The sequence below is a fragment of the Urtica dioica genome, chromosome 4, assembly GCF_054948205.1.
Source record: "Urtica dioica subsp. dioica isolate 48M chromosome 4, U.dioica_male_clone48M_v1_H2, whole genome shotgun sequence".
NCBI lineage: Eukaryota > Viridiplantae > Streptophyta > Magnoliopsida > Rosales > Urticaceae > Urtica > Urtica dioica.
The window spans coordinates 21,589,794-21,616,639 of NC_142759.1; the positions used below are offsets into that span (position 1 = coordinate 21,589,794).

The following is a 26,846-nucleotide window of genomic DNA, read 5'->3' on the forward strand; positions in this document are numbered from 1 at the left end:
CCAAATGCAGGTTATAGTGTGTTTTTAATTTTTAAATTCTGTCACGAAATGACCCGAGTCCGTGACACTTGTGTCACGGAGTGACTTCAGTCCGTGATACATGTGTCACGGAGTGAATCCACTGCGTGACACAAGTGTCACGGACTCGGGTCATTTCGTGACACATGTGTCACGGACTGAATGGTTATGTTTAAACTTTTTTTTGCTTATGTTTTAGGTCCGGCCTTCTGCAGTATACGAATTCGAGGTTTTAGACACAGAAGGAACACCATGGGCAGTGAACTTGATTGATAAGACGTGCTCGTGTCGAGAATTTCAAACTGATATATTTGTATGTGTCCATGCCATTGCGGCTTGTCGCTTACGCAACCTACCAGTTGAGAGCTATTGTGCAGAGTACTACACGACCGAGTATTGGAAATTGGCGTATGCAGGGGTTATTCATCCTCAAGGAAGTGAATCGTCATGGACTTTTCCCGACGAAATCGAGCAGATCAAAGTAAATCCGCCTAACTTCTTAGGTCGTCCGGCGGGTAGACCTAAGAAGAGAAGGATTCCCTCTCTTGGAGAATCTGATGCCCCGCTTCGTAAATGTTCCCGTTGTGGAGGTGTAGGTCACAATAGAGCTACGTGTCGCAACCCAATTCCACTGGAAATGAGGGCTCCGGGGATGGGACATTGGTTTGGTTTGTAATTCGACACGTTTTATCATTGAATATCTAGAACTTCCTTGGTGTTTTGCTATGTATTACATTTTGAATGTTTTGAACTTTATTGGTATTGAGTGTATTGTTAAGAATGGTTTATGAAACAATGTTATTGTTAAGACGTGAACACAGTCCGTGACACATGTGTCACGAAGTGATCTCATTCCGTGACACATCTGTCACGAAATGAGGTCAGTTTGTGATACATAAATTGATTTCGAAACAATACACACTTTTAAACTAAGAAATTGAAGTTCTAAGAATACATATATAAAGTTATAAACAATACATACACTTTTAAACTAAGAAATTGAAGTTCTAAGAATACATATATAAAGTTATAAACAATACATACACTTTTAAACTAAGAAATTGAAGTTCTAAGAATACATATATAAAGTTATAAACAATACATACACTTCTAAACTAAGAAATTGAAGTTCTAAGAATACATATATAAAGTTATAAACACATGCGTACAATCATAAACACATAATTTCAAGTTGCCTCAACATTGACATTTCCACGCGTGTGTAGTTTTAGCGCTCCGTGTCGGTATAATTCGGTGGTCATTTTCTGTCGATACATGATCATGTCCTCCTGTTTCAAATCAGACAATGGAAGGTCGTGCGCCAAAAACTCGGCAGTCTTGATCATAAACATGCCACAATCATTTCTGAGGGAACAAAAAACGCATGCTGTAATTGATATGTGTCATTAAGAATGTAAAATTAAGAATTAAAATATTTACCCATTGTCTTGTTGTGGCATTTGATCGTAGTGGACGACCTTGAATATGTCTTCATTGGAGAGTAGAACGCCGGCGACATGCAGAACATATGGCAAAATGGTGGCCAAGTTTCCCGCTTCAGTGTTAACGAGCGTTTGGTGTCCACCGGTGGAACTCATGGAGTCGTACACCGTTATACACCTTGAACGCACGTTGACAACAAGAAGATACCAGTGTCCTCCATCTATTACACGGATGAAGACATCATCCACCCCGTCCCATGGGTCCACCAGTTGCTCCGCTCCAGACTCTCCGGTAATGTGGTCGACGACACATTTTTTCAGTTTCTTCTTTAAGAATACACCCGGATCTTGACTAGCATTGAACTGAGTGTAACTATCTCGGAGATACTTAAAGAAGATCGTGGACATGATGGTGAAGGAGTGACGTAACAAACCCGCCTTTTTCTTCTTCCAGAGGTAGTACATCGCGACGTCCACATGCTGCACGACAAAAGATAAACATAAGCACTAAATACCTCAGTCCGTGACACAAGTGTCACGGAGTGACTTTAGTTCGTGACAGATGTGTCACGGAGTGGATTCACTTTGACTCCGTGACACATCTGTCACGGAGTCAATTCACTCCGTGACACATCTGTCACGAAGTGTACTCAGTCCATGACACATCTGTCACGGAGTCAATTCACTCCGTGACACATCTGTCACGGAGTGAATTGACTCCGTGACACATCTGTCACGAAGTGAGCTGCAAAACAAGACATATTTTAAAAATTACTGACACACATTAATATCTGATCAGACAACCAACCGTCCTCGTGCCACATGTTATAGAAGAAGGTCTTCTGGTTGATAGCCATCTGTCCAAGTTCCATAGAAGGCGCTATGGTTTCTTCCTCCGGCTTATATTTTGGTTTGCCCTGAGATATGTTCTTGTGGCCCCTCTTCAAGCCGACTTGGAACCACAACTTCATGACGTCAACGTCATCCTGGTCCGGTCGTTTGGTTACCTCCGACAGCGGCAGTTCATCAGGAAGCACGTCTGGAGCATTCGTGAACCTCAGAAAAGGCAACGCCTTTTTGGAAGGAGTAAACCTATCGGGGCTGCGTCGTTGCCGGGTCAAATGTTTCTTGATAGGTGAGTCTTCAATAAGGATATGGGGATTCGGTGTCTTCAAGTCATATATCTATCCAACAAGAGAAATAGAGTTCAAGTTTATTGTTGAGTTCAACCATAAAATAATATTTCATAACAATTATATGCTTATTTGAGTTCAAGTTTATTGTTGAGTTCAACCATAACAATTATATGCTTCTAAACAAGTCAAGAATTAAGTTCAACCATCAAATTAATGGAGGTACCTCTTGAACCCCCTGTGTCCCTAACAACTCATACTCTTCAATAGCCTCTGCATTCATTTGGGCTTCTAGACTGAGAGGCGAATCTTCATCACCCCAAGATTGTTGACCTTGTGTGTTTTCGACGTCACTTTCGTCCTCCTGACCATTCAAAATCATTTAGTTCAACATGAGTGTAATCAAAATAACGAAATTCAGCGACTCTGTGACACTGTGTCACGCACTAAGTATACTCCGTGACACATCTGTCACGGAGTGAATCCACTCTTAAATAACAAAATAATATGTCTATTGCATATCTTGTACCTCTTGTTGACTGGTTTGCTTCTTTTTCCCTTTCTCGACTTCGTTTTTCTTCTTCTTTTGGTTGCCATCCTTCTTCTCCTCCTGTTTCTTGCTCTTCTTGGTGCCATCGTCCTTCTTATTCGTGCCGTCTTTGTCCTGCTTATTTTTCTTGTCCCCGTCATCGTCCTTTTTCTTCTTGTCCTCGTCGTCTTTCTTCTTCTTCTCGTCTTCGTCGTCTTTCTTCTTCTTCTCTTCTTCTTCTTTCTTCTTCTTCTCCTCGTCTTCCTCTTTCTTCTTCTTCTCCTCTTCTTCTTTCTTCTTATCCTCTTCTTCTTCTCTCTGCTTCTTCTCTTCTTCTTCCCGCATTTTCTTCTCTTCTTCCTGCATTTTCTTCAGCTTCTCACATTTTCTTCTTCCTCTTTTTTTTTTCTTTTTCCGCTCTCTTCTTCGCCATCTCTTCTTCCCACTTCTTCAATTTGGCCGCTTTCTTCTCCCGGCGCTTCTTTTCTAACTGTAACTCGTTTCTCCAATCGTAGTACTGATCTAGTTCATCAAGAGCCACTCTGTAGCTCTTCACCGCGTCCAAAATTTCTTTTTTGAACTTCCTGTAGTCGTCTTGCATATAGCGGAAACGCTCGTCGAGATTTCCAACTGAGTTTTCGAGAGAGTCGAGCAGGGACTGTCCATGACCAAAATAACAAAGTAAGCTGGCTGACGAGTAAATCCAGTACGTGACACATCTATCACGGAGTGAATCCACTCCGTGACACATCTGTCACGGAGTGGATTCATTTAAATTAAAATAGAAACCCAAAATTGTGTTACCTCAACTATCTGTGCTTGTGAATGGGACGGTTGTTGTGGTGGTTGTGGTGGTTGTGGTGGTGGTGTTTCTGGTTGTGGGGCGTCTTTTTTGGGTTTCTTCTCCGAGCGTTTGTCCACCCCCGCTGCCGTCGTAGAAGGGGTTGCAACGCTTGAAGAAGTGTCGCCGATTCCGTGAAATTCAACCCATACGTGGGACAAATTAACAAATGAGTGTGATCAATATTAAGTATGAATTAACCTACAAATTTATTACCTCATTGAAGTTGATTCCTCTCATGGCGGCATCCTGAACAAGTCCGATAGACTTCCACCGACGCATTATTGGCCGAGCTGTGGTGGAGACTTTCTCACAAACCCCCATCTTCGTCAGGAAAGGAAGACACTCGTACCCCCAAACCTGAAGCGGCTCGACGAATCCGGGGAGATGGAGCTTCCTTTTTTTTTACCTTGCTCCATTGGCTCGCCACCCTTCTCCACAAACTTCCAGACTTCACCGAGAAGGTAGTTCCACACCACGTTGCCCCATGGATGGCGACCGAATGTGTCCGTGTCCTCCACCGCCTTAATGAGCTCTACGCACGGTGTCCTGTTCTTCGCATCATCCGCCAGGAGGACATTCAAGACGAAGTAAATTTTCAGGTAATTTACCTGAACTTCTGTCGGCCAATCTACGCTCGCCTCCAACAATTGGTTGACCAAGTTCCGACTCAAATACTTCCCCGGGAAGAATTTTTTGAAGAGGCTGTCATTAGAAACAACCCCCTCGAACTTGAATTCCTCGTAGTCATCGACGACTTTGAGGAATGTGATCTCCTGGAAGTCTCTCTTCGTGAACTCCCGGACTTGGCCTCCAATCTCAATCAGAAGCCCGTCAGTGGTTTCGCCCTCGAAGCACCCGGTCCTCAACACCAAGTGGCTTATAATCGCCGACGACCGGACTATTTTGGGTTGCCCCACGAACTGCCCAAAACATGATTGGGCGAATCCAGCTTGAGTCTCGGCGCTGCGGCCGAGTAAGAGAGCGAGGAAATTTTCCAATCCCCCGTGGAAGTTAAAGGAAAATCCTTCAACGTTGGACTCCGGTATAAACCGTCTCCACTCCTACACATATGAGTCAATGACATTATTAGTGAAACCATTATGCTTGAGTTCGTGACAGATGTGTCACGGACTCACCCACTTCGTGACGGATGTGTCACGGACTCGCTGACTTCGTGACACATCTATCACGAAGTCATCGAGTCCGTGACACATCTGTCACGAACCAGGATCAAAATGAGTTTCTGACACTCACCTTTCGGGGAATAGCAGTTGTAGGACTCTCCAAGGCGGTCGCAACGCCCGATGACTCAGCCTTGTTTTTTGGCTATATCAAACACAAAACAAAATCAAATAGCTGCACATACATCTAATTAAGTCACTTCATTTTTATTCTATACCTTCTTTATCTTTGTTGGTGCGACGACGAACGCGTCGTCATCGTTGGAACGCTTGGACGGCGAAATTATTTTCCTTTTCGAAGCCGTCCTAGGACTTCTTCGGACACTTTTTGAGGCCTCCTCGACCTTGCTTCCTTTAGACTTCGTCATTGAATCTAAAACCTAAAACAAATCAAGTCACCAATTTTCAACAACTTCAAGACCAAATACACGCACACACACACACTCGCCAAACCCTAACATTGTTCAATCAAATATATACACGAGCACGAAACACACACAAACACACACATTCTCGGCCAAACACAATACACACAAACACTCAAAGAGAACACATTCTCGGCCAAACACAAATACACTCAAACACCCGAACACAAATACACTCAAACACCCAAACCCAAATACAATCAAACACCCAAATACAACACATTCTCGGCCAAACACAACAAACACTCGCCCAAACACCAAATACACTAAAACACCCAAAAAAAATTTGAGCCAAAAACCCTGAATCAACAAACACTCGGCCGAAATAAATGAAATAGAGATACCCATACCTTTTTGAGTAAATGAAATAGGGTTTTAACAAACACTCACCCGTATTTCTAGGGTTTTAAGAGACCGAAATAAATGAAATATGTGTCACGGAGTGAATCCACTTCGTGACACAAGTGTCACGGACTCGGGTCATTCCGTGACACACTCGCCCAAACACAAATACACACAAACACTCAAAGACAACACATTCTCGGCCAAACACAAATACACTCAAACACCCAAACACAAATACACTCAAACACCCAAACCCAAATACAATCAAACGCCCAAATACAACACATTCTCGGCCAAACACAACAAACACTCGCCCAAGCACCAAATACACTAAAACACCCAAAAAAAATTTGAGCCAAAAACCCTAAATCAAAAAAATTTTGAGCCAAAAACCCTAAATCAACAAACACTCGGCCGAAATAAATGAAATATAGATACCCATACCTTTTTGAGTAAATGAAATAGGGTTTTAACAAACACTCACCCGTATTTCTAGGGTTTTAAGAGACCGAAATAAATGAAATAGAGATTTGAGTAAGCCGGCGGCCATGGGTATCGGAGTTCTACCTTTCAAAATTGCATAAGTAATACCCATACCTTTTTTTGTTATGCCTTGCGACCTGGAACGACGATGGAGGATCACTGCTTCGCTAGAGAACGTGTGAGGGAGAGAGAGAGAACGTGCGGCCGATTTCTTTGAGCGAGAAAAAAAATGGGGGGATCGTGCGAGAGAGACAGAGAGAAGATTAGAGATTTTTTTTTTGGGAAAAAGATGAAGAATACCCGAGAATGGCCGATTTTTTTTAGCGAGAAAAAAATGGAGGGATCGTGCGAGAGAGAAGATGAAGGGGTTTTTTTTTTGGGATAAAGATGAAGAATACCAGGGAAATGCCGATGTTTTTGAGCTTGAAAAGAATGGAGGGATCGTGCGAGAGAGAGAGAGAGAGAGAGAGAGAGAGAGAGAGAGAGAGAGAGAAAGAGAGAGAGAGAGAGAGAGAAGATGAGGGGTTTTTTTTTTGGGAATAAGATGAAGAATACCCGGGAATGGGTTTGCATGCGTTTAAAAGATTTCTGAGGGTATACTTGTCTTTACACAATGGCTTAGGTATTACATGTGTAAGTTTTTTCATTTTGGGTTAAATATGGTAAGTGACAACAAGATGGTATTATTGCTGTCAAAATCCCATATTATGTAGGCTTTGATTGATAAGAATAAGATAGTCAAGTACTTCATTTAAAGTTTTAATCTTTTTGTCCTCGCAAATAGCTACGTAGCATTTTGCGAATACAAAAATAAAAGTCCATAATATCTGCATCAATGTAGACCGGTCAAAAAAATTAATCATATCAAATTAAAATATAGGTATACGTGGTAATACTGATTTTCATACAGATAAGTTAGAGAAGCGTCGTAATCATATAATATTGAATTTTGGCCATTTTGTTATTTCCTTGGCGTAAATTCGTCCAACGTCATATTTGCTATTAAAATGATTGTAATGTGTACCCTTTATTACAGCTTGCATGCGTTCTTAAAATAGACAGCAGATCATTCGAATTGATACGAGTTTGAAATCAGCGAGCGTTGAATTTTCAACACGTTATCAAATAAGACTCTTATCCTATATTATGCCTTATAAATACACACACACACTCCTAACCCAATATAATATAATTTTCCAATTCAACAGAAATATGAGATCACTAATAATGACAATACTGGTCCCATTCATCTTCTCTCTATTACTCAGTGTCTCCACAGCCAATGTCTCTCAAAACGCCACGTTCCGATTCGTGAACGAAGGCTTTTTCGACGAGTACATCGACATCGAGTACGGCGCGACGTACCGGTCCTCGTCGGAGCCGAAGCTGTTTGCAAGTCCGTTTGTGGTATGTTTTTACAATACTACCCCCGGAGTTTATACCCTTGCCCTCAGAATGGGCGGAAGTTTTCACCGCCGCACAACGCTTCTGTGGGTCTGGGAGGCCAATCGTGGGAAGCCAGTCGGTGAAAATGCCGTTTTTGCCCTTCGAAATGACGGGAATCTCGTCCTTACCCACGCCGATGGTCGCATTGTTTGGCAGACCAATACCGCCAATAAAGGTATAGCTTTAGAGTCACAAACAACTTTTGTTCATAACAACCAAATACTAAAACCATGTTTTCCATTAATTCTTTTAGCTACTCAGATTTAATAATCATGTGTCTTTGGTTTCACATTTACAGTTTGTCCACCAGAACATAGCTTATTTATTCTCTTATTGAAAAAATAAAGCTTGCTAGCATGTAATTCCCTCTTCTTCTTTTTTTTTTTCTCTTAGCAAACTTTCATTTGTGGGGATGGAGTGCTTTACTAACTTATTAGCTACCCTCACTCGTCCTCTAATCCCCTCTGTTATTTTCACTTGTCACATTATTTTCTCATTACAGTGAGATGACAAAAATATAATAAAACTTAGGACTTTTTTTTTTTTTTTGTAGTCTTCTTTTCTTTAGACGGTATTTATCCTCTGTTATACCGTTATTTTATTTTATTTTTAAATTCAACTTATTTATTATTGCAATATTATTGTAAAAATAAAATAAATTGCTAAGAAAAATACTGTTGTAATGTAACGATATAATTGCAGTATATATATTTTAGATTTGTTAATGATATTTTTTCACCTATGTATTTATTATACTACTGATTATTGATTATTATTTGTAGGGGTAACCGGGTTCAAGCTGCTCCCAAACGGAAACATGGTCCTCCACGACGCCAAGGGCAATTTCTTGTGGCAGAGCTTCGACTTCCCGACGGATACTCTCCTCGTCGGCCAGTCCCTCCACGTCGGCGGCCCCGGAAACGGCACCAACAAACTCGTCAGCCGTCTCTCCGACAAAGAAAACAAGGACGGTCCGTACACTCTCGCCCTGGAGACCAAAGGCTCAATGTCCCTCTACTTTAGTGGTCCCAATAACAAGTCTTCCCTCCTATACTACGCCTCCGCTGACTTCTCCGACATGCCCTCCACCGTCAAGTTTGACTTCGAGCTCGATGCCGAGGCCGGAGCCTACTTCTTCACCCTCGGCCCTTACATCACCGCGCGAGCCTACCACAACAGCTCTCTCTCCTTCCTCCGCCTCGGCATCGACGGAAACCTCAGAATCTTCACGTACAACGAGGGCATCGAGAGGCGCGCCTTCGTCACCGCTTACACCTTTTTCGCTCGCGATGTTCCGAGGGGCGAGACCGAGTGCCAACTTCCCGGCCGGTGCGGCGGTTTCGGGGTCTGCGAGGACAGCCAGTGCGTGGCTTGTCCCTCCGACAACGGACAGCTGTTGGGTTGGAGTCGGAACTGTCAGCCGCCGAGGCTGACCACCGCTGGCTGCAAACCTAGCGGGTCGTCGTCTAGGTATTACAAGCTCGAAGGCGTTGACCATTTCCTGTGCAAGTACGCGAAAGGAGAGGAGGGTATTGGGGAGCGAGAGTGCGGGAACAAGTGTTCGTTGGATTGCAAGTGTGTGGGTTATTTTTACCACAGGGAGGTCTCCACGTGTTGGTTGACTCCTGAGCTGGGGACTTTGACTAAGGTTCCTAATTCCACTCACGTCGGTTACATCAAGACGCGTGCTTAGTTATCTACAGGAATAGCTGAATCCGTTGGAAGGCTAATCACTTGATTGATTGGGGGCGATGAATGTGCATGGTATGATCAACAATTTGCTATGTCAATGTGTGTTGATTTTGTGTTCGTGTGTTGGGTTTCACATATTTCATATTTACATAAGTTTATGTATAGGTGTCACATGAAGTAAACGAATAAATAAATAAATAAGTTGTAACTCCACATATCGTAGTCTTTTGCTGCGGCCAAATCCATTATTCATGCTATTGTCGAATTATCACCAAGGAACCTTTAATTAAGTAGATCACTTTGTTCAAGTGGCTTTGGGTTCAAAACTAAACGCGCTCTTAAATCTTCTGCCCATGCCGGATCCCCTAAAGAATTTTGTTTAAAAAAAAAAAATATATCAAAATGGATCAAAGTACGTACCCGCTTTTTGGACACAAAATTGAAAATTTTGATCGATTATGGAAGAGTTTGTAAATGCTTCCGGGAAAGTTGGCTTTTTCTTTTTCGATTAATTCATTCATTAAAAAAAAATGTCGCTTAAATATTAAAAAAATATTAGATTTGTTTTTTGTTGGATTCTAGCTATAACTGAATATGCTCATTGTAGTTATTAATAGAATTAATGATATTTTTGTGCCTTGAACTATGACAACTTTAGTAGGTGACTCTGATATTTTTAAAATTACATCTTCACCCTTTTAAATCAAACCTCAATTTATCTTTAATCCTTATGTTAGTAAAGTCGTCAAAATTGACTGAAAATGAACACGTGCTCATCACGTGTAGGGGAATTTATTATTTTTCCCTCGTCGAATATTGTCTTTATTTAATTGTACATTTAATTAAGAATATTGTTTAGAATTTATTTATTTAAATATCCCCTAATTTGTATGGAACATATATATATATATATATATATGTATATATATATATATATGTATATATATATATATATAACTATCTTAATTGTCGTGATTTCGAAAAGCCCCAAATTTTCTCTTTCAAGTAGAATCGAGATGGAATCACTACTACAAAAAATACTTTTAGAAGCGACATTTTGATATTAGAAGTGACTTCTAAAATCACTTACATGCTTCACCAAATTTTTGCCAGTCCGCTCAATATTTCATTTTTAAACAAAACGACGCCATTTAATTAGACCTAAAATTTAGAAGCGACTAGTCGCTTCTAAATATTGGTCGGACTATAAAGATCGCTTCTTCGTCCTCACCGAGAGAGTTGTGTTTTTTTTTCTTAACATATCAAATTTTCACTCTCTCTCTGATTTTTTCTCTCCATGGAAGCTCCAACTACACCACCACAACTCCGACTCCGCAACTCCGTTGAGTGTCTACCACTATCTCTTTATTTCCTTTTTCTTTCTCTCACTATGTCTCGTCTCTCATATGGAAGCTCCGGCCACCACAACCACACTCCGACCACGGCAACCAACACAAACTCAGATCAGGGCCTTCACCGGTGAGTTTAGTCTCTCTCTCTCTCTCTCTCTCTCTCTCTCTCTCTCTCTCTCTATATATATATATATATATATATATATATTAATAATTTCGGCCACCACCACCACCCTTCTCTGTTCCACCACCATTCCGACCCACCACCACCACCACCCACTCCGACCGTCCATACCACCACCACCACTCCTCTCCTACCCACATCTCAACACCATCACCACGCCTCTAACTCTCTATCTTTGTTTAGGTGCACATGCAACCTGGTCAAACCCTATCGCAGCCTCGATCGAAGCCCGTCAAAGCTCTGTCGCAGCCCCGATCGAAGCTCGCCGAAGCTCCGTCAAAGCCCCGGTCGAAGCCCGCGTTGTAGCCCATCGAAGCCTACGTCGCAGCACCGCGCCTTCTCTGCCCCGCATCTCGCCTCTTCTCTGCCCCGCAGCTTCCACCTTGCATTCGAACTCCCCACCTCTGAACCACCGGTGAAGGTTACTAAGTTAATCTACTTTTTAATTAGTTAGCTTAATATGTTAATTTAAGTAGTTAATATGTTAATTGATTAGAATAATTTTGTTAGAAATACAAATGTTTGTGTTAAGTAGATTAATTAGTTAATATCTTTATTTAATTTTTTTAATTGATTTGCATAATATGCTGAATTTGTTTAGCTTGTTAATTACTTAATGAATCATATGATAAGTTTAGGTTGTTGATTACTTAATGAATTTTTAAAGTTTATTAGTTTTGTACTAAGTTAGAAATAAAATTGTATGTTAATTTAATTAGTCGCAAATAAGTTAATTCATTAATTTAATTTTGTTAGATATACAACTGTATGTGTTAAGTTAATTCATTGGTTAGTATGTTTATTTATTTTTGTTAATTAGTTTAGTTAACTTAAACTGAAATAAAAATTGTAATAAATTAGGTACTTTAGAAACATTGTATTATTAATGAAGTTAAGTTAATAAAATTTATGTAATTAATTTATTTTAATTTATTGCTTTTTAATTGTTAAATTCTTATTACCGAGCCACTGAGGCTCGATTTAATGTTTAGTTGATCAATATGATAGTTTAGGCTAAATTAATGTGTGTGTGTGTGTGCGCGCACGCGCAGTGTGTGCTTTATTTGAAATTGCAGGTTTTGTGTTTGTCATTATTATAGGGCAAACTCTGCCGAAATTTTGATAGATATTCTAATCAAGTATTCCAATATATCTAGTTTTCTCAATCATTGCAATTACCCGACATCAAACATAAAAAAATAATGTCCACTCTCGGTCTCGTTCTCGTGTATCTTCCGTAATATTTAGAACTCTTTCTAATTTGATTTTACAATGTTCAACGTTATCTGAAATCCAAGTAGAGATTGGATTACTGAGAATGATCGAATGAGTCTCCATTACAAGTCTGGGATGATTGAGTTTATCCGTCTGGCTCGTTTTCAACTGAATAGTGATGGCAAAGCAAGATGTTGCCTTAGTTGCAATAACACAGTTACCCAATCCGATTGGAGTTGTTCGAGTTCATCTCTTATCGAAGTACTCAGTGGTATCATCACGACGAGCTACAACATGGACTAAAATCCATAGCTTAATGAATCAATCAATCTCTATAACTTAGTTATGTTTATATACTATATAATTAACCCGGTTTACGTGGCAGATGGCGAGGCATTATATTTCACGATACCATTGATCTCTCTCGAATAGTGACTATGCTGATGGTTTGGTTCTCGCCGGAGTCTCTTTTTTTTAATAAGTTTCAGCTAGCTTGCTTACCTATAAACATATATTCTTGACTTTTTTTTTAATTCATTGTTCAGATTATATTGGTTCTATGAGTTGTATTAGGCAACTAATTAGTAGAATGGGCTCTCAAAAACTAATCTATTGTGATTTTTGGTTACTGACACCTTTCATTATTAAAATATACCTATCTCATTTAAAATCTATTGTCTTATAATTTTGGATGCCTTTTACGTACGTATTTTATATGGACTAAAATAGCTGTTTAATTAATTAAAGGTTGAAACTTCTCATTATTATAGATGAAAAGTGTGCAAATGCAAACTAATATCATACAGAACACTTCGGCTAATCAAGCTTGTGATGAGAATCGTGAAATATAGAACCGCTCTCGGTGTCGAGCCATCCGATAGAGCCATATTATCAAATGTAAGTTACTTTAAAATATGTATTTTCTCATAATAACGACCACTTGAATGAGGAACATGAGAAATCAATAACAATTTTGTAAATGTAAGTGCTGTAACTATTATATTTTATATTTTACTAATAAGGTCAATATTTTGTTGTTCTATACTAACTAAAAAGAGGAGATAAAGTAATGTATAAGAAAACATCTTAACCGTTTTTTTTTTTCATTTTTCAAAAAAGAGCTAGCTAGCTAAATAATTGATGAGGAAATCGAGAAAAATAAGAATGGTTGTAAGGGGGTCAAAGAATATCAAATGTGATAATTGAAAAGACGAAAGGAATCCAAGGATAGACTATGCATGGTACGTAAAACCGGAGTGCATCATAGACATGTGGGACATATGACGTCTCGTTCTACTACAACTGTATTTGTGGGGGATATAGAAAGCTTTCAAATATGCAAGTATTTTCAGATCTACGTAACTCATGAAATATAAACAAGGTTTATCTCATAACTAGTTGAATCAGATGAATAAATCGTGACTTTATAAATTTTGTTACTTCTTTATTTATTTTCAACTAAAGATTCTTAACATGTCTTCTCAATATAGTGGTTTTTTGTGTTCATTTTTTTAGGCCGAATCTTCAACATCAGATTGGTTACCCACATAGATTTTGTTATGTGAACTATTATGTGCTTGTATCTTAAAATTAATTGGCAATATGATATATGTAACTCAAATGACCTTATAAACTTATTACTTATATTATTTTATTTTTGTATGGGATACCTCCTAACGGTAACAAACATTAATTCTGGGGAAAACTGATAGGAAATAGAATTTGAGTTTTTCTTCAGTTTGAAATCATGCTACAAGATCAGTATATTGGCTTTAAAATTTAAATTATGCAACGACTTACGTTGATACATAATAACTTGCATTTTTATTTAATACACATTCATAATATGTTTGGGTATGTGACTAAATAAATGATAGGTTCCTACAACCTAGCATATATGAAAAATAAAAACTGTGAGGTGAAAAACAGAGGTTCAAACAAAACACACACACACACACACACACACGTACACACTTATATATATATATATATATATATATATATAAATATATACATATATATTATTGGAACTGGGAAGGATATCGAAATATTAGGTCTGACTATATCTAGTACTACTCTATACAGTATATTGTGAACTTTTTTTAATTGTGCTTGCAGTATATTGTGAACATGAATGGGAGATATAAAATAGCTAGCTTTGATGCATGATATGAACGAATATATAACAGTAAAGAGCCCAGACAGGCAATAATACATTTATGCATATATATATATATATATATATATATATATATATATATGTGTGTGTGTGTGTGTGTGTGTGTATCAAGATTAGAATGTATATTTCTTGACATATATATATATTATATATATATATATATAAAACAAAAACTGAAGGATCGGATTTTGGATAAACACAATTCATTGCAAAAATGATAAAGACGAAGAGTTGTATATAGGATTAATGTATTTCTTAGGCTAATGATCGACAAAAATATTTACTCAAGAGTCACAACGATAATAATATGAAACTTAATTACAGAAAATATATATTACTAGTTTCACTTCACTGCATCTTAGACCCGTTTGGCCAAATTAAAATATATATATATATATATATATATATATATATATATATATATATATATATATATAATGCTAGCTAAGATCTTGATATATAAATAATGAAAAAAAGGACCAGAGGGAAGGAAATACTTGATTGATTCTACTGCAACAAATATACTCTTCCATTGATTTGGTGTAGCTCCATGAAAATGACGTATCATTAAACTTCAAGACCAGATTTGGATCAAGGGACCTGATGATTAGAAATTCGGGTATATAAGTTCATGTAACTAATATAAATACATACGGTACCTGTACTTAAGTATACTTGAGTAATTTATGTAGACGTAATATACAATTGCTGCAAAACATAATGTATGTATAGTTTATACTCTAATTATGTGGGGTTGATCATTGAATATATACAAACAATGATGCAGTATCTTAAATTGAAAATGTAACAGTGTTTTTCATCAATTATGTATTAGGATTTAGGACATAAAATTGTGGTATTATTGGAAGACATATATGGATAACATATTATTTATGTATGAGTTAGCTATCACAATTCATAAAATATACAGTATCCTGTCATATCAGCGATATAATTAAAATGTTAAATACTGCAATAAATTCATGATGATCATAATGGACAAAAACAAAATAACAACATGTCGCCAATGTCACAAAGAACTATAATTTTTTTATTTATTGATATTATTGTTTAATCTGCTGTTTCTTTGTTGGTGTTATAATATCAATGTGTACCAAATAATTGATAAAGTGGCAAAATATAGTAATTAGCAACGATTAATCAATTCCACTAGCTGGACATTTTAAAGACGATTTTCTGAATTCTTTGAGAAAGGAGAGGTCAGATAATTATTACTTAATAGATAAATGGCTTATGAAACAAAATGTATAATCACCAACGAAGAGGAAGAAATCATTGATAAAAGGACAAAACCAATATAAAAATAGCTGGAGCACTGAATTAAAAAACTTAATTAGAGCGTACATTAAATTATGCCTTGTAGATGTAGTATAGTACAACAAAAACTAATTAAATTAAAGAATTTTACAATTGGCCTAATGCCTCCAAGCTGGTTTTCCTTTATCTCATCCTATTGCTATAATGCTACAAGCTAGGCTATGATATATATATATATATATATATATATATATATATATATATATATGAAACACATTATTAGGTTCAGTTTTATGTCGTTCATGGAACACACAGCAATCTTACAGAATCCTGAACAAGAATTATTTTGTTTTTGCATGTGAGAGAGAAACGAGCTAACAAACAAATATTTTCAAAATTCTCATTTTGGGACCCATATATTCAAATCAAGCAGGTAAATCGTTAAAGTATTGCAAGTTAAAAAAAGAGACCAGATAAACACACACAAACAAAAACAAAAACAAAACAAACCTGGTTATAATGAATCAGTTAGAGCTTATAATATAAAAAAGTACCTAGAAAGCTAGGGTTACGCTAGCTAGGGTTATATCAGAAATAGAGAAATTAAGACAGAGAGAGAGAGAGAGAGAGAGAGAGAGAGAGAGAGAGAAATGAACAAGATGTGGTAAAATCAGACATACCTGACAAGGATGATTACGATGATGATATCAAGACAAGAAGATGATGTATGCATATATAATAATTATGATGGATCGTGGTCGTGTTTGATGTCAGAATCATCAGGATGATGAGCGGCGGCGGTGGTAGGAGAAGGGGTGGTGAGCTTGATCTTCTTCTTCTTCTTCTTCTTGGTGTAAGGGATGCCCCTGGCCTTGGCCTGGGAGTCGCGGACGTCGCGGAGGAAGAGGCGGATGGCGGGGGCGGCGAAGGGGTTGGCCTCGGGCAGGCCGCCGTGCTCCTCGTAGGCGGCGCGCAGGCGGCCCACGAGGGCGTCCAGGCTGCCCCACGCCTGGCGGAGGGGGCAGGGGCAGGGCCCGGGGGGCTCCGGCTGCCCGAAGAAGGCGCACCCCTGCGCGTGCACCTTCGTCTTCCCGAACTGGTCCAGGTACCGCATGAACTCCACCACCTGCCCCGCCCCGCACTGCCACACCGCCACCGCCGGCCTCTGGTTCCGCAGATACTGCCCGAACGTGTTCCAGTCCCGCCTCTTCTGCGACTCGTACCGGCTCGGCTGGGCCGCGGGACCCGACGACGGTGACGCTGCTGATGATGATGATCCTCCCATCACTAGCTCCTTCCCAATCCCACCGCTGCTGTCTTCCATTGGAAGGATCTAGAGAGAGATAGAGAGATAGAGAGAGAGATTTAGGGAGACATGGGATTTTGGTATTATTGCCCAATGGGACCTAGATATATTGAACACTTGCTTTACCCTCTTTCTTTTTCTTTCATTCTTTTCTTTCTATTTTTTGTTTTATTTTATAACAAATAAAGAATACTAATTAAAAAAAAACCATTGGGTCCTATAACTATTACATGTATATATTATTCTAGAATGCGATCATTAATATATATATATATATATATTTACAATTTTTTCAGATTACATGACATACAAAAAAAATCTTGTATATAATCAAATTTGTTAAACTATTTTCCTAAAAACTTATGCGTACGACTACTACTTGCTAGTTAATTAGTTTTCATTAATGATTATTTGTATATTTCCTTAAGTTTTGAATTTACACAAAAAATTATATTGGAATTGAAGTTGTAATATATTTCAATAGAAAACACAATACAAATTTTCTTTCGCTAGTCTATATTCACTTTCGACATTCATAATAATAACAAAGTTACCTACTAATATTAAGATTCAGATTTTTTATTAAAAAAATAGAAAAAAATTAAGATTATGATTTTTCCTTAAAAAAAAGATTAAGATTAAGATTAAGAGCACTACTTATTTGGCTCTTCCAATTAAATAATTTACTTTAGTGGTACTAATTAGATTACTTTATTCCCTTTCTTTCTTCTTTCTATTATCTTATTATTCGTGCTTCCATCATCACTGCAATCATTGTTGAGTATATTATGGTAATTTGGTGCTCAAGTTACTCAATACTCTTCATATATATATATATATATATATATATATATATATATATATATATATATATATATATATATATATATATATATATATATATATATATTGTGTATATATAATATTATTTAGTTACTTGACTTTCATTTGGGTGGAAAATATAATAATTTATGCAAAATGAGATCCGGTAGATTTTTTGTTAGCTTCATGTTCTCGAATTCAATTTACTCGTGTTACTGTTGGACCAATTTTAAATCTTATTGGGTGTGATTAAATTAATCATATAAAATGGAATATGATACGTTATTACGAGACTATTGTGATTGTGAATTTTAAATCATGATTGTTCGATATCAATTTAATTGAATTGAACTCAAATAAAATTGAATACGACACATTATTATGAGAATATTGTTATTGGGATGGTAAATTGTGAATTATGAGAACACCACTAGACATACTACTTAAATTAGTAATTGAAAATAACTAATTCGATACATTATTATTGCTCTCGTGAATTAAATTGGTATACTGTTGACTATATGTTATCATACGTTAATTGATATTGATATGAGTATACCTTATTTTATTTCATCATATTTTCTAATATCAATTTTATGTTTACAGTTATAAATGAATAATTTTACATATATAATAGTAATCGTGTTTAACTGAGTCGTAATCGTGTTATTACTCGTAATCGTATTAATTGGGTCATATTTGTGCGGATCGTAATCGTGTTTCGTATCGACCATTTAATAATCAAGTTAATCGGATTTTAATCGTGTTACCATAATCGTATCGTTTTGACTCATTATTTAATCGTGCTAGCATATTCGACCTAATAAAGAACCGATCCATTATTGATATCCAAATCCGCTTTAAATCTTATCGTAACCATTTCTTGTTTCGTCCCCAATCAGATTAACAATGGCGAATAAAATTATATAGCACAAATTACAAGTACAATGACTTGCAAATTATTTTTAATTTTTAATAATCATACATCAATCTGATTTTTGTACAACCAGATCTTTGACCAAAGTTGTTTTGATTTTCAATCTTTAGATTTGAACCTTAAATTTGATATGTGTTTTATTTTTTTGTGAATTTCAGTTCGGCAAAATCTCCTAAAACGTAATCAGTAATAGGCAGTGGTACATGTAACTTGAAAAAGAGTGGTACATCCATTATATTTATCAAGTATTTGTTGTAACTAGTCCATCCTTTACCTCCATTTAAGAATTTAGTCTAAGTTTTATTTTATTATGTAAATGGTCCACATATTTTTGTAAGTACATTATACCCTTGTGAAGAATAGTTAATTACTTTACACTTTCGGTTAGTTTAATTTAATCTTCAGTTAATTTAATTTATTTTTACAATTAATTTAATTTACTCCGAAGTTAATTTGATTTAATATGTAGTTGATTAAATTTTACTCTTCCAGTTAATTTTATTTACTTCAAAGTTAATTTAGTTTTCTATTTAGTTAATTTAATTTACAGTCGATCCGAGTCTTCATCATCATCGAGTCTAAACAGCCTTCGCCGATTTTAGATCAAAACTCCGCCATTTTTTTGCGCAATACGCATCATTTCCAAATGAGTCGATTCACAAAAACCTAAAGATTTGAAGAATTCACATACCTCATTTGACAAGATACAAACATGGATTTCAGTATTATCTCATTGTTTAATACACCAAATTAACTTATCAAAGGAAAAATAAAAATATGAACGGTAAAATAAATTTACTCTTCTGGTAGATTAATTAATAAAAAAAACCATAAAATACCCTCAGACTTAATTTTGCAACAGAAAGATGAGGCTAATTGGTGTTCTGCGCCCTGTTGCAGGAATCAACCACCACCGGAGACAAGCGAATCAAGACGCCATCGGAGAAATCTTTTTCTCTTTGAGAAGAGCAAATGGTCGAAGCTTCCTCCGACGAAGCCATAGGCTGATGGAGAGGCCTCATTAAATGCTTGGGATTCAGATTCATCGGAATCGAGTGCTGCAACATCGTGATCAATGTCATCGACGACGAGGACAACCGTCGATCAGAGGAGCGAGATCCTAGTTCGAAGCGGGAGTCGGATCCGGATCCGTGGCCGGAGATGAACCTCGCACCCGCGGCTCTGGCGGCAGATAGGCAGTTCCGATCTGACGTAGGAGATTCGGTGGTAGCGGGAAGGGACTGATGAGGCTACTAAAAGATTCGGAGAAGTGCGGTGGAGAGGAGGACGAGGAGGCAAGTGGTTATGTGTGTATATGTTTCAATTTGGGAGATAAGAGGGGTATTTTAGACATTGTAAAATTATGATGTATTATATTTCTGATAAAAATAAATTTTGGCTATTTTTCAAAATGTGGATCGGCTGTTGGCTGGTAGGCTTACTCATTCTATATAAATTGCATAATTATTATTGTATTTGTGATTCGCTTTTTATATTCTTTCTTAACAAGATTTGAATTTTTGTTGAGCTTAACTTTTACCATCTAAGGATGTGAACAAGGAGCCTTTTTGTCAAAAAGAGAAAGAAAAAAGTACAGTTATTTGAGCGTTTATATTACATATTCAGTTTAGATTTAGTGTCTCTCAATTGTGAAGTTTTATCTATTTTACAATCCTTACTTTCAAAGAATTCTAGAGTTTCCGATGTTTATATCTTGACACTATAGCAAACAGGACATAAATAATCTGTCTGAATAACAAAATATAAAATATAAATTTATAAATAAGAAATAAGAACAAAATTATTTATTAAAAGCTTCAAATTAAGGAATATATATATAGGTTAATATGATATGATCCAGGAATCGTACAACAAAAATGTGATTATATATATTTATATTAATATTGTATATTTTTTTCACCTATAGCCACCACATGGTAGCTGTGAGCCTGTGAATTGTACCCTAAATTCAGCTAATACATCACTTCTATTTGGACTTTTATGCGTTCGTATGAGATCATGACACGACCCCAATAAAAAAATTGAAAATTCAAAGCTTAAATTTAATCAATGGTATATTGTGTGTGCTTAGACTTTGACCTAGAAACAATGAAAAATTGGTGTCCAGGTAAATTCTAGAAAGAGGGATAAAAATGTACATTTAGATTATCATCCACTGAAAAATTTATGCTGAAATAATTTTAATGCTGACTGTTACAAAATAAATCTATTGAATAAATCATATAAAATTGAATATATAAATGAAACGTGGTGCGTCACAATTGCTCCATGAGCAATATCCAATTATATATATTTTCACAGAAAAATAATGCAACAATTTGTTCGTGCTTATTTTATTTTCCAATAAACTACTAGGACCTCCCATTCCATTCACACCTTCCGAATGCCCTAGTGGCAATCGCATTAAATTATATATATTAATAAACTATAATACAGTACTTTTTTTTAATCTCTGCACACTTCATTTACAATTAATTACAAGCTTTTAGAAATAAAATGCGTTAAGTGAAATTGATAGTTCTATTATTATTATTATTATTATTATTATTATGTCTCAAATACATCTCCTTATATAAAGCGAGATATTTACTGAGTTAGCCTCTATTATTAATTTAATCCATTTTCGTAGGGGTGAGTTTATAAAAATTCTATCAATATAATTTGGATGGTATTAGGATATATACTGCTGATTTTTTTTTTTTTTTTTTTTTTTTTTTTTTTTTTTTTTATATTATTGAGTACATTATAATACACATGGATGACTAGCATCTCGACAAGGTCACCTAGCATAGATACTTTTCGTTTTTCTTTGCTAAATAAAATGTTTTACTTGAGAACAATAAAGCAAACTCAAATAGACTATTACAACCTACAATTTTATCTCACATTTTCTTTAATCTCACTGCATTCAATACATCATTATCTCACTTCCTCTACGAGCTCGATGTGTCATCCAAGATGATCGATTGGTGCCTCTCGTACAAACCTCGTATGAGGATCTTATCTTCGATACCTATACATTAAAGATATGAACAACCCGCATTTCATTCAATCTTATATACGAGTTAACAACTATGGAGTTCTTTATAGGTTTGACTCTAATCTGGTCGTCCAGAAACATCTTGAATGGACCGATCAAAAAAAAAAACTAGCTCTCGACAGGTATGAGTTGGCCCGGCCAAAATATTCAAACCTTAGAACCCATTCTGGGACCAAGGCACAAAGTTCTCTAAGTTGAGTGGCGGCTATATGATCGAACCGGCATTCTTTAGTCTAAGCGGACCGGCCCCAACAATATAAAAAAGGGTTGGGTCGGAAGCCCGCGGACAATCCTGCCAATGATAGTACTAGGTATAATAATTATTTAGTAAAATACTGCTTTAATATAAATATTTGCAAACGGCGACGTATCATGTTTTGGCACGGATTTACACCCCTTAACACAATCAATCATTTTTAACTAAATCAAATAATTTTGACATGGATCGTTGCATAGATAAGATTTCTTTTGCGTACTAAACTATGAATGAGGTTCACACTTGTAAATTAAGTTTAACATATTAATTAGTTGTCATGAACTAGTGCCACAAACTCGGCCACATTTTTTATTGATTTGTGATGTACAAAGGCCGAGCTACATGAGATCCAATGTGGCCCATATTGTGTTAATAAATGTCAATTCCTTGAACTTTTGAAAATTGTAAATTTTGCTTTATATTTATTTTATTATTTTTATATTTTAAGATCAAATTTGCCCCGGTTTTAATTTCTAAGTCCGCCCGCCGGTGACATATATGCCTAAAAATGAAAATAAAAAAATTGAATATACTGTGTATCATTTATATATTTTTAGGTAAATATCTCTATTAGAAAGCAAAAAAAAAACGTAGATTATCAGTTATATATATACATATATATATATAGAGAGAGAGAGAGAGAGAGCGCTTATAAAAGCTAAGGATTATTTTTACAGCAATGCCCCTTGAACTCCTGCACGTGTAACACTATGCCCCCCTCAATTTGAAAACCGTACATAGCCAACCTTAAAATCTTGCATCATAACAAACATAGTCCTTCCGTCACATATTTTTGACGGACGTTGGGTGTGTGGTCACGTTTTTAGCACGTGACAAAGGAAAGTATCAAAATGTCACAATCGTTAAAGAGAAGTTAAAAAAAACCTTAGTTCATCTTCTTCTTCCGTGTTAAAAAAAAACCTTAGATACGGGTACTCGTGAAACACTAGGGCCGCCCGATCGTCTTTCGAAAGCAGTTCGGCCCCTTTGTTCTCCAAGTCCGAGAGGGACAACACTTTTGCGAGAGGTGTTGTATCGGCTCGAGATTTCGGTTCGGAAGATCTGGGCCGCTGCGGAGAGTCTCTCAGTTGCCTTGAGGATTCTCTCGACCCGGGTCTGGGAATTTGACCCGGGTTTCGATCGGCTTGATTACTGGGTTGCTGAGTACTGTTCGATTCGACTGGCAAGCCCGAGAGAAGGAGAGCTATCTTGTGGGAGAGACGCTCGTCGAGGTCCACGTCATCAGGAAGCGAAGCAAACACGCGAGTGAACAGTTTGGTCATCACATACTTCTCCAATCCCTGTGAATTACAAATCATCAATCTCCATTTTACAGTTGACTTTTCTCAATCCAAATTCAGGGACTGACCTCGCCGGCGCCGTCGAGCTCGTCGTCGGAGCAGCCGGACCAGAGCGGGTGGGCTCTGAAATCGGACTCCATACGAGAGAGGAAGTCCTGTACGGCGGCGCTGTCCCGATCCGGATCCGGAAGGTTGTTCGAGAACGAGACGATGAAGCTGCGACGCACGGGAGAGGGATGACAAATTCATTATTACTTATATTTATCCAATTACAATTTTATCCTTGTCACGTGCTAAAAACGTGACCACACACCAACGTCCGTCAAAAATATTTGACAGAAGATCTAAATTTGCTACGATGCAGGATTTTAAGGTTGGCTGTGTACGATTTTCAAATTGAGGGGGCATAGTGTTACACGTGCAGGAGTTCAAAGGGTATTTATGTAAATAATCCAAAAGCTAATTACAATTAATCAATAGTACTTTTACTGGCTTTTAATCTTTTCTTCTTTCTTTTTTTTTTATGCTCGAAATATATTGGCTTCTAATTACAAAAATCAACCCTGTTATTTATTCGCGTTGCTTCCTCTCTCGATTTTCACAATTTATCCTTTATTCCTCAACACTTTTTAGAGTTTAAGTTTCGTCAGAAAATCAAAGTGGGTCCAATGGAGTATCAAATATATACCTTTCCAATAAGCTGTTTCCCATATTAATTTCTTATTATTAGCCTGTCAAGTTTATTTCGGATTTACATATCACATTCATTCGTCATCATGCAGAGCAATATATTGGCATACATTTTCTCAGATATATATCTATCGATCTGAAAGATTAAGGGACCCACTTCCGGAGATTAATTTCTGTATGGAAACAAACAACTATAGTCTCGAGTCTCGACTCACATAAGCTATAGTATGACATGTTAGCAACATTTCGATAATACTGTGTGGAAAATTAAATACAATTTTGGATTTATTAAAATAATATGTAAACAGAACAACAAAGCAATAAAATTAAAATTGAAATAAACTTGAACCGGTAAAAACAAAAAATGAATAAAAAAGAAAATGTCGAGACCCATTGGAAAGTTCCTTTGAAACTTTTTATCGTTCTCCCACGGATGCGTATTTACTTGAGCGAAAATCTCTCAAGATACAACGATGGAATAAGACAAATTTTACACCACAAGACTCAACTTCGGCGAACTAGAACCACAATTAGATTACTACTACCGGACTAAAAAGAAAACAAAATTGAATCTATGTTTACGTTTGTGTATTGGCAATGCAACTTTTTTAGTGTTCAAGACGGTTTTAAAACTTGAATCTATGTTTATGTTTTTAACATGTGGCCATGGGTTGAGGAAACCTATTCTCTCTCACATAAATTTCCTCTTTAAGGGTAAATCCCTCTCGTCATAGGCTCGCCTCTCGTCACCGCGAAAGTAAATCCCTCATTCTCTCTCTTTGTCTTCTCTCGTCACTAGACCTATTATTGGACGTGTAGTGCTTCATGACATTTTTCAGTGCAGGAGATACACGTGAAATCATTCTTCAGTGAAGGAAACTTATGGTGGGCTTTTTGCACTGGCAAGTTTCGATCGAATGAAATTGAAGGCACGTATTACAGTTTTTTTGTTAGATATATGTTTATCATGTTAGCAATATTACATAAATAATATTGATATAAACAAATAAAGACAAATTGCTTGTAAGGAAAATACACGTAAGTAAGTTACAAAAACCCGGTTACACCTTTGTGCTTAGAACCGGAGAAAACAAAAACAGATCGGAAAAAGCCGAGGCCCATTAGACGGTTTCCTTGAGGCTTTTTATCGCCCTCCCACTGGTGCTGGAATTCGTGAGCGAAAGCCTCCCAGGATACAACGACTTCAAGCCGAGTTATGCACCACAATACTCGGCTTCGACGAACTAGTACCTGTGAGAATACTATCACCAAGACAAAGAATATTTTCTGGGAAAGAGAGAGAATCCGGGAACAGTGGGGAAAGAGGAATTTTTCTCTGTGTATATTTCGGTATACTTCCGTGTGTTCTGAATGAGAGCTGAAACTCCACTTATATAGGCGAAGGCTGTGAGGTTTGAAACTTAAAAAACGTACAGCCATAAAGGCATTAAAGCATATTATTACACTGAGTAAATACACCGTTTCAAACCCATGCAGAGCGTCCAACGTTTTTAGCATTAATGGCACAGCCATAATGCGCACTTTAAAGCCCAAAACTGAAGGCTTTAAATCGCCCCTTCGTCCGGTCGAACTCGTCCAGTCGAGCTGATCAGTTCGACCTCTCCAGTCGAGCTGATCAGTTCGACCTCGCTAGTCGATCTGATCAGTTCGACCTTGCCAGTCGAGCTGATCAGTTCGACCTTGCCAGTCGAGCTAATCCTTAGAGTACGTTGGTCTCGCCCTTGTCGAGCTACATGACATCGTCAAATCGTCCAGTTTGACCTCGCCTAGGCGAGCTATCCAGTTCGACCTCAAGTCGAGCTGATCCAGTTCGACCTCTCCAGTCGAGCTGATCAGTTCGACCTTGCCAGTCGAGTTGTTCCAGTTCGACCTGCCTTAGTCGAGCTCGCCCAGTCGAGCTGAAGTGCCTCTGTCACTTCGTCCCAGTTCGACCTATATAGTCGAACTGTCCAGCTCGTCCTATCTAGTCGAGCTAAGTGACTTCGTCCAGCTCGCCCCAGCTCGTCAATTTCTCATTCAACTTAGGTCCGATTTTGACAAACAAAATCAACCATCCACATGTTAATAAATATTATTTATTGACTTTATTTCAACAAATAAATAATATTTATTTATTTATTAACTTTATTCCAACATATCATTTTTGTGTGATAACGTGCTCCTAAGATTTTTATATGAGTATCAACATGCTGGTATGTGTCTTTTTATAATTAATCCAAGTATTATTGATAATTTAAAATTAATTTTTATATTAAAAAAAGAAGAGCAACAGCGACTCTAAACGAATCGCGGTTGCTACTTTTTAAATTTAAAAATAGATTTGTACGACAGTTTTATAACTGTCGTCCAAGACCCTCGTCGTGACGGGAAGTGTGTTAGCCACGGCGATATGTTCTTCCACTTCATCCATGTATTCTCACAAGACAACGAGGTCTTTGTACGATCGACCTCAACCAACTTTTGGTGAAATCAATGCTTCAACCATTTTCGGAGACAAATAACTTCGAAAAGGATCTAGAATGTGCCCCTTGTGGAGAATGTCGATTCTGAAGCAGCTGTTGACTCTAGCACCGCAAGAACATCTCTAGCCATACACGATAAATTAGAATACTTGATGGAATTGATCTTCTTTCATCCCAACATATCAAAGTTGTCTCTTTCCCCTCCAAAATGTTAGGAATATTGCCAACTGAAGATAATGCAAAT

General features: G+C 37.1%; 2 protein-coding genes and 2 long non-coding RNA genes across 4 annotated transcripts; 1 reads left to right on the forward strand and 3 right to left on the reverse strand.

Annotated features, from left to right (window-relative positions):
• Positions 1–955: 955 nt before the first annotated feature.
• Positions 956–1,560, reverse strand: LOC149401191 (uncharacterized). The gene is made up of 2 exons (XR_016296289.1): positions 1,459–1,560; positions 956–1,383 (listed from the first exon to the last, which is right to left on the reverse strand). It is a non-coding gene; the product is annotated as an uncharacterized LOC149401191 (long non-coding RNA).
• Positions 1,561–4,828: 3,268 nt separating this feature from the next.
• On the reverse strand, positions 4,829–5,446 carry LOC149401192 (uncharacterized). The gene is made up of 3 exons (XR_016296403.1): positions 5,366–5,446; positions 5,221–5,292; positions 4,829–5,027 (listed from the first exon to the last, which is right to left on the reverse strand). It is a non-coding gene; the product is annotated as an uncharacterized LOC149401192 (long non-coding RNA).
• A 2,118-nt stretch (positions 5,447–7,564) lies between these two features.
• Positions 7,565–9,806, forward strand: LOC149401193 (EP1-like glycoprotein 4). The gene is made up of 2 exons (XM_089610290.1): positions 7,565–8,021; positions 8,629–9,806. The coding sequence occupies exons 1-2, from the start codon at positions 7,613–7,615 to the stop codon at positions 9,537–9,539; spliced, it is 1,320 nt and encodes a 439-aa protein (XP_089466416.1). The 5' UTR covers positions 7,565–7,612; the 3' UTR covers positions 9,540–9,806.
• Positions 9,807–14,732: 4,926 nt separating this feature from the next.
• Positions 14,733–17,153, reverse strand: LOC149401194 (protein LIGHT-DEPENDENT SHORT HYPOCOTYLS 10-like). The gene is made up of 2 exons (XM_089612116.1): positions 16,427–17,153; positions 14,733–15,068 (listed from the first exon to the last, which is right to left on the reverse strand). The coding sequence occupies exon 1, from the start codon at positions 17,068–17,070 to the stop codon at positions 16,489–16,491; it is 582 nt and encodes a 193-aa protein (XP_089468242.1). The 5' UTR covers positions 17,071–17,153; the 3' UTR covers positions 14,733–15,068; positions 16,427–16,488.
• Positions 17,154–26,846: the final 9,693 nt, after the last annotated feature.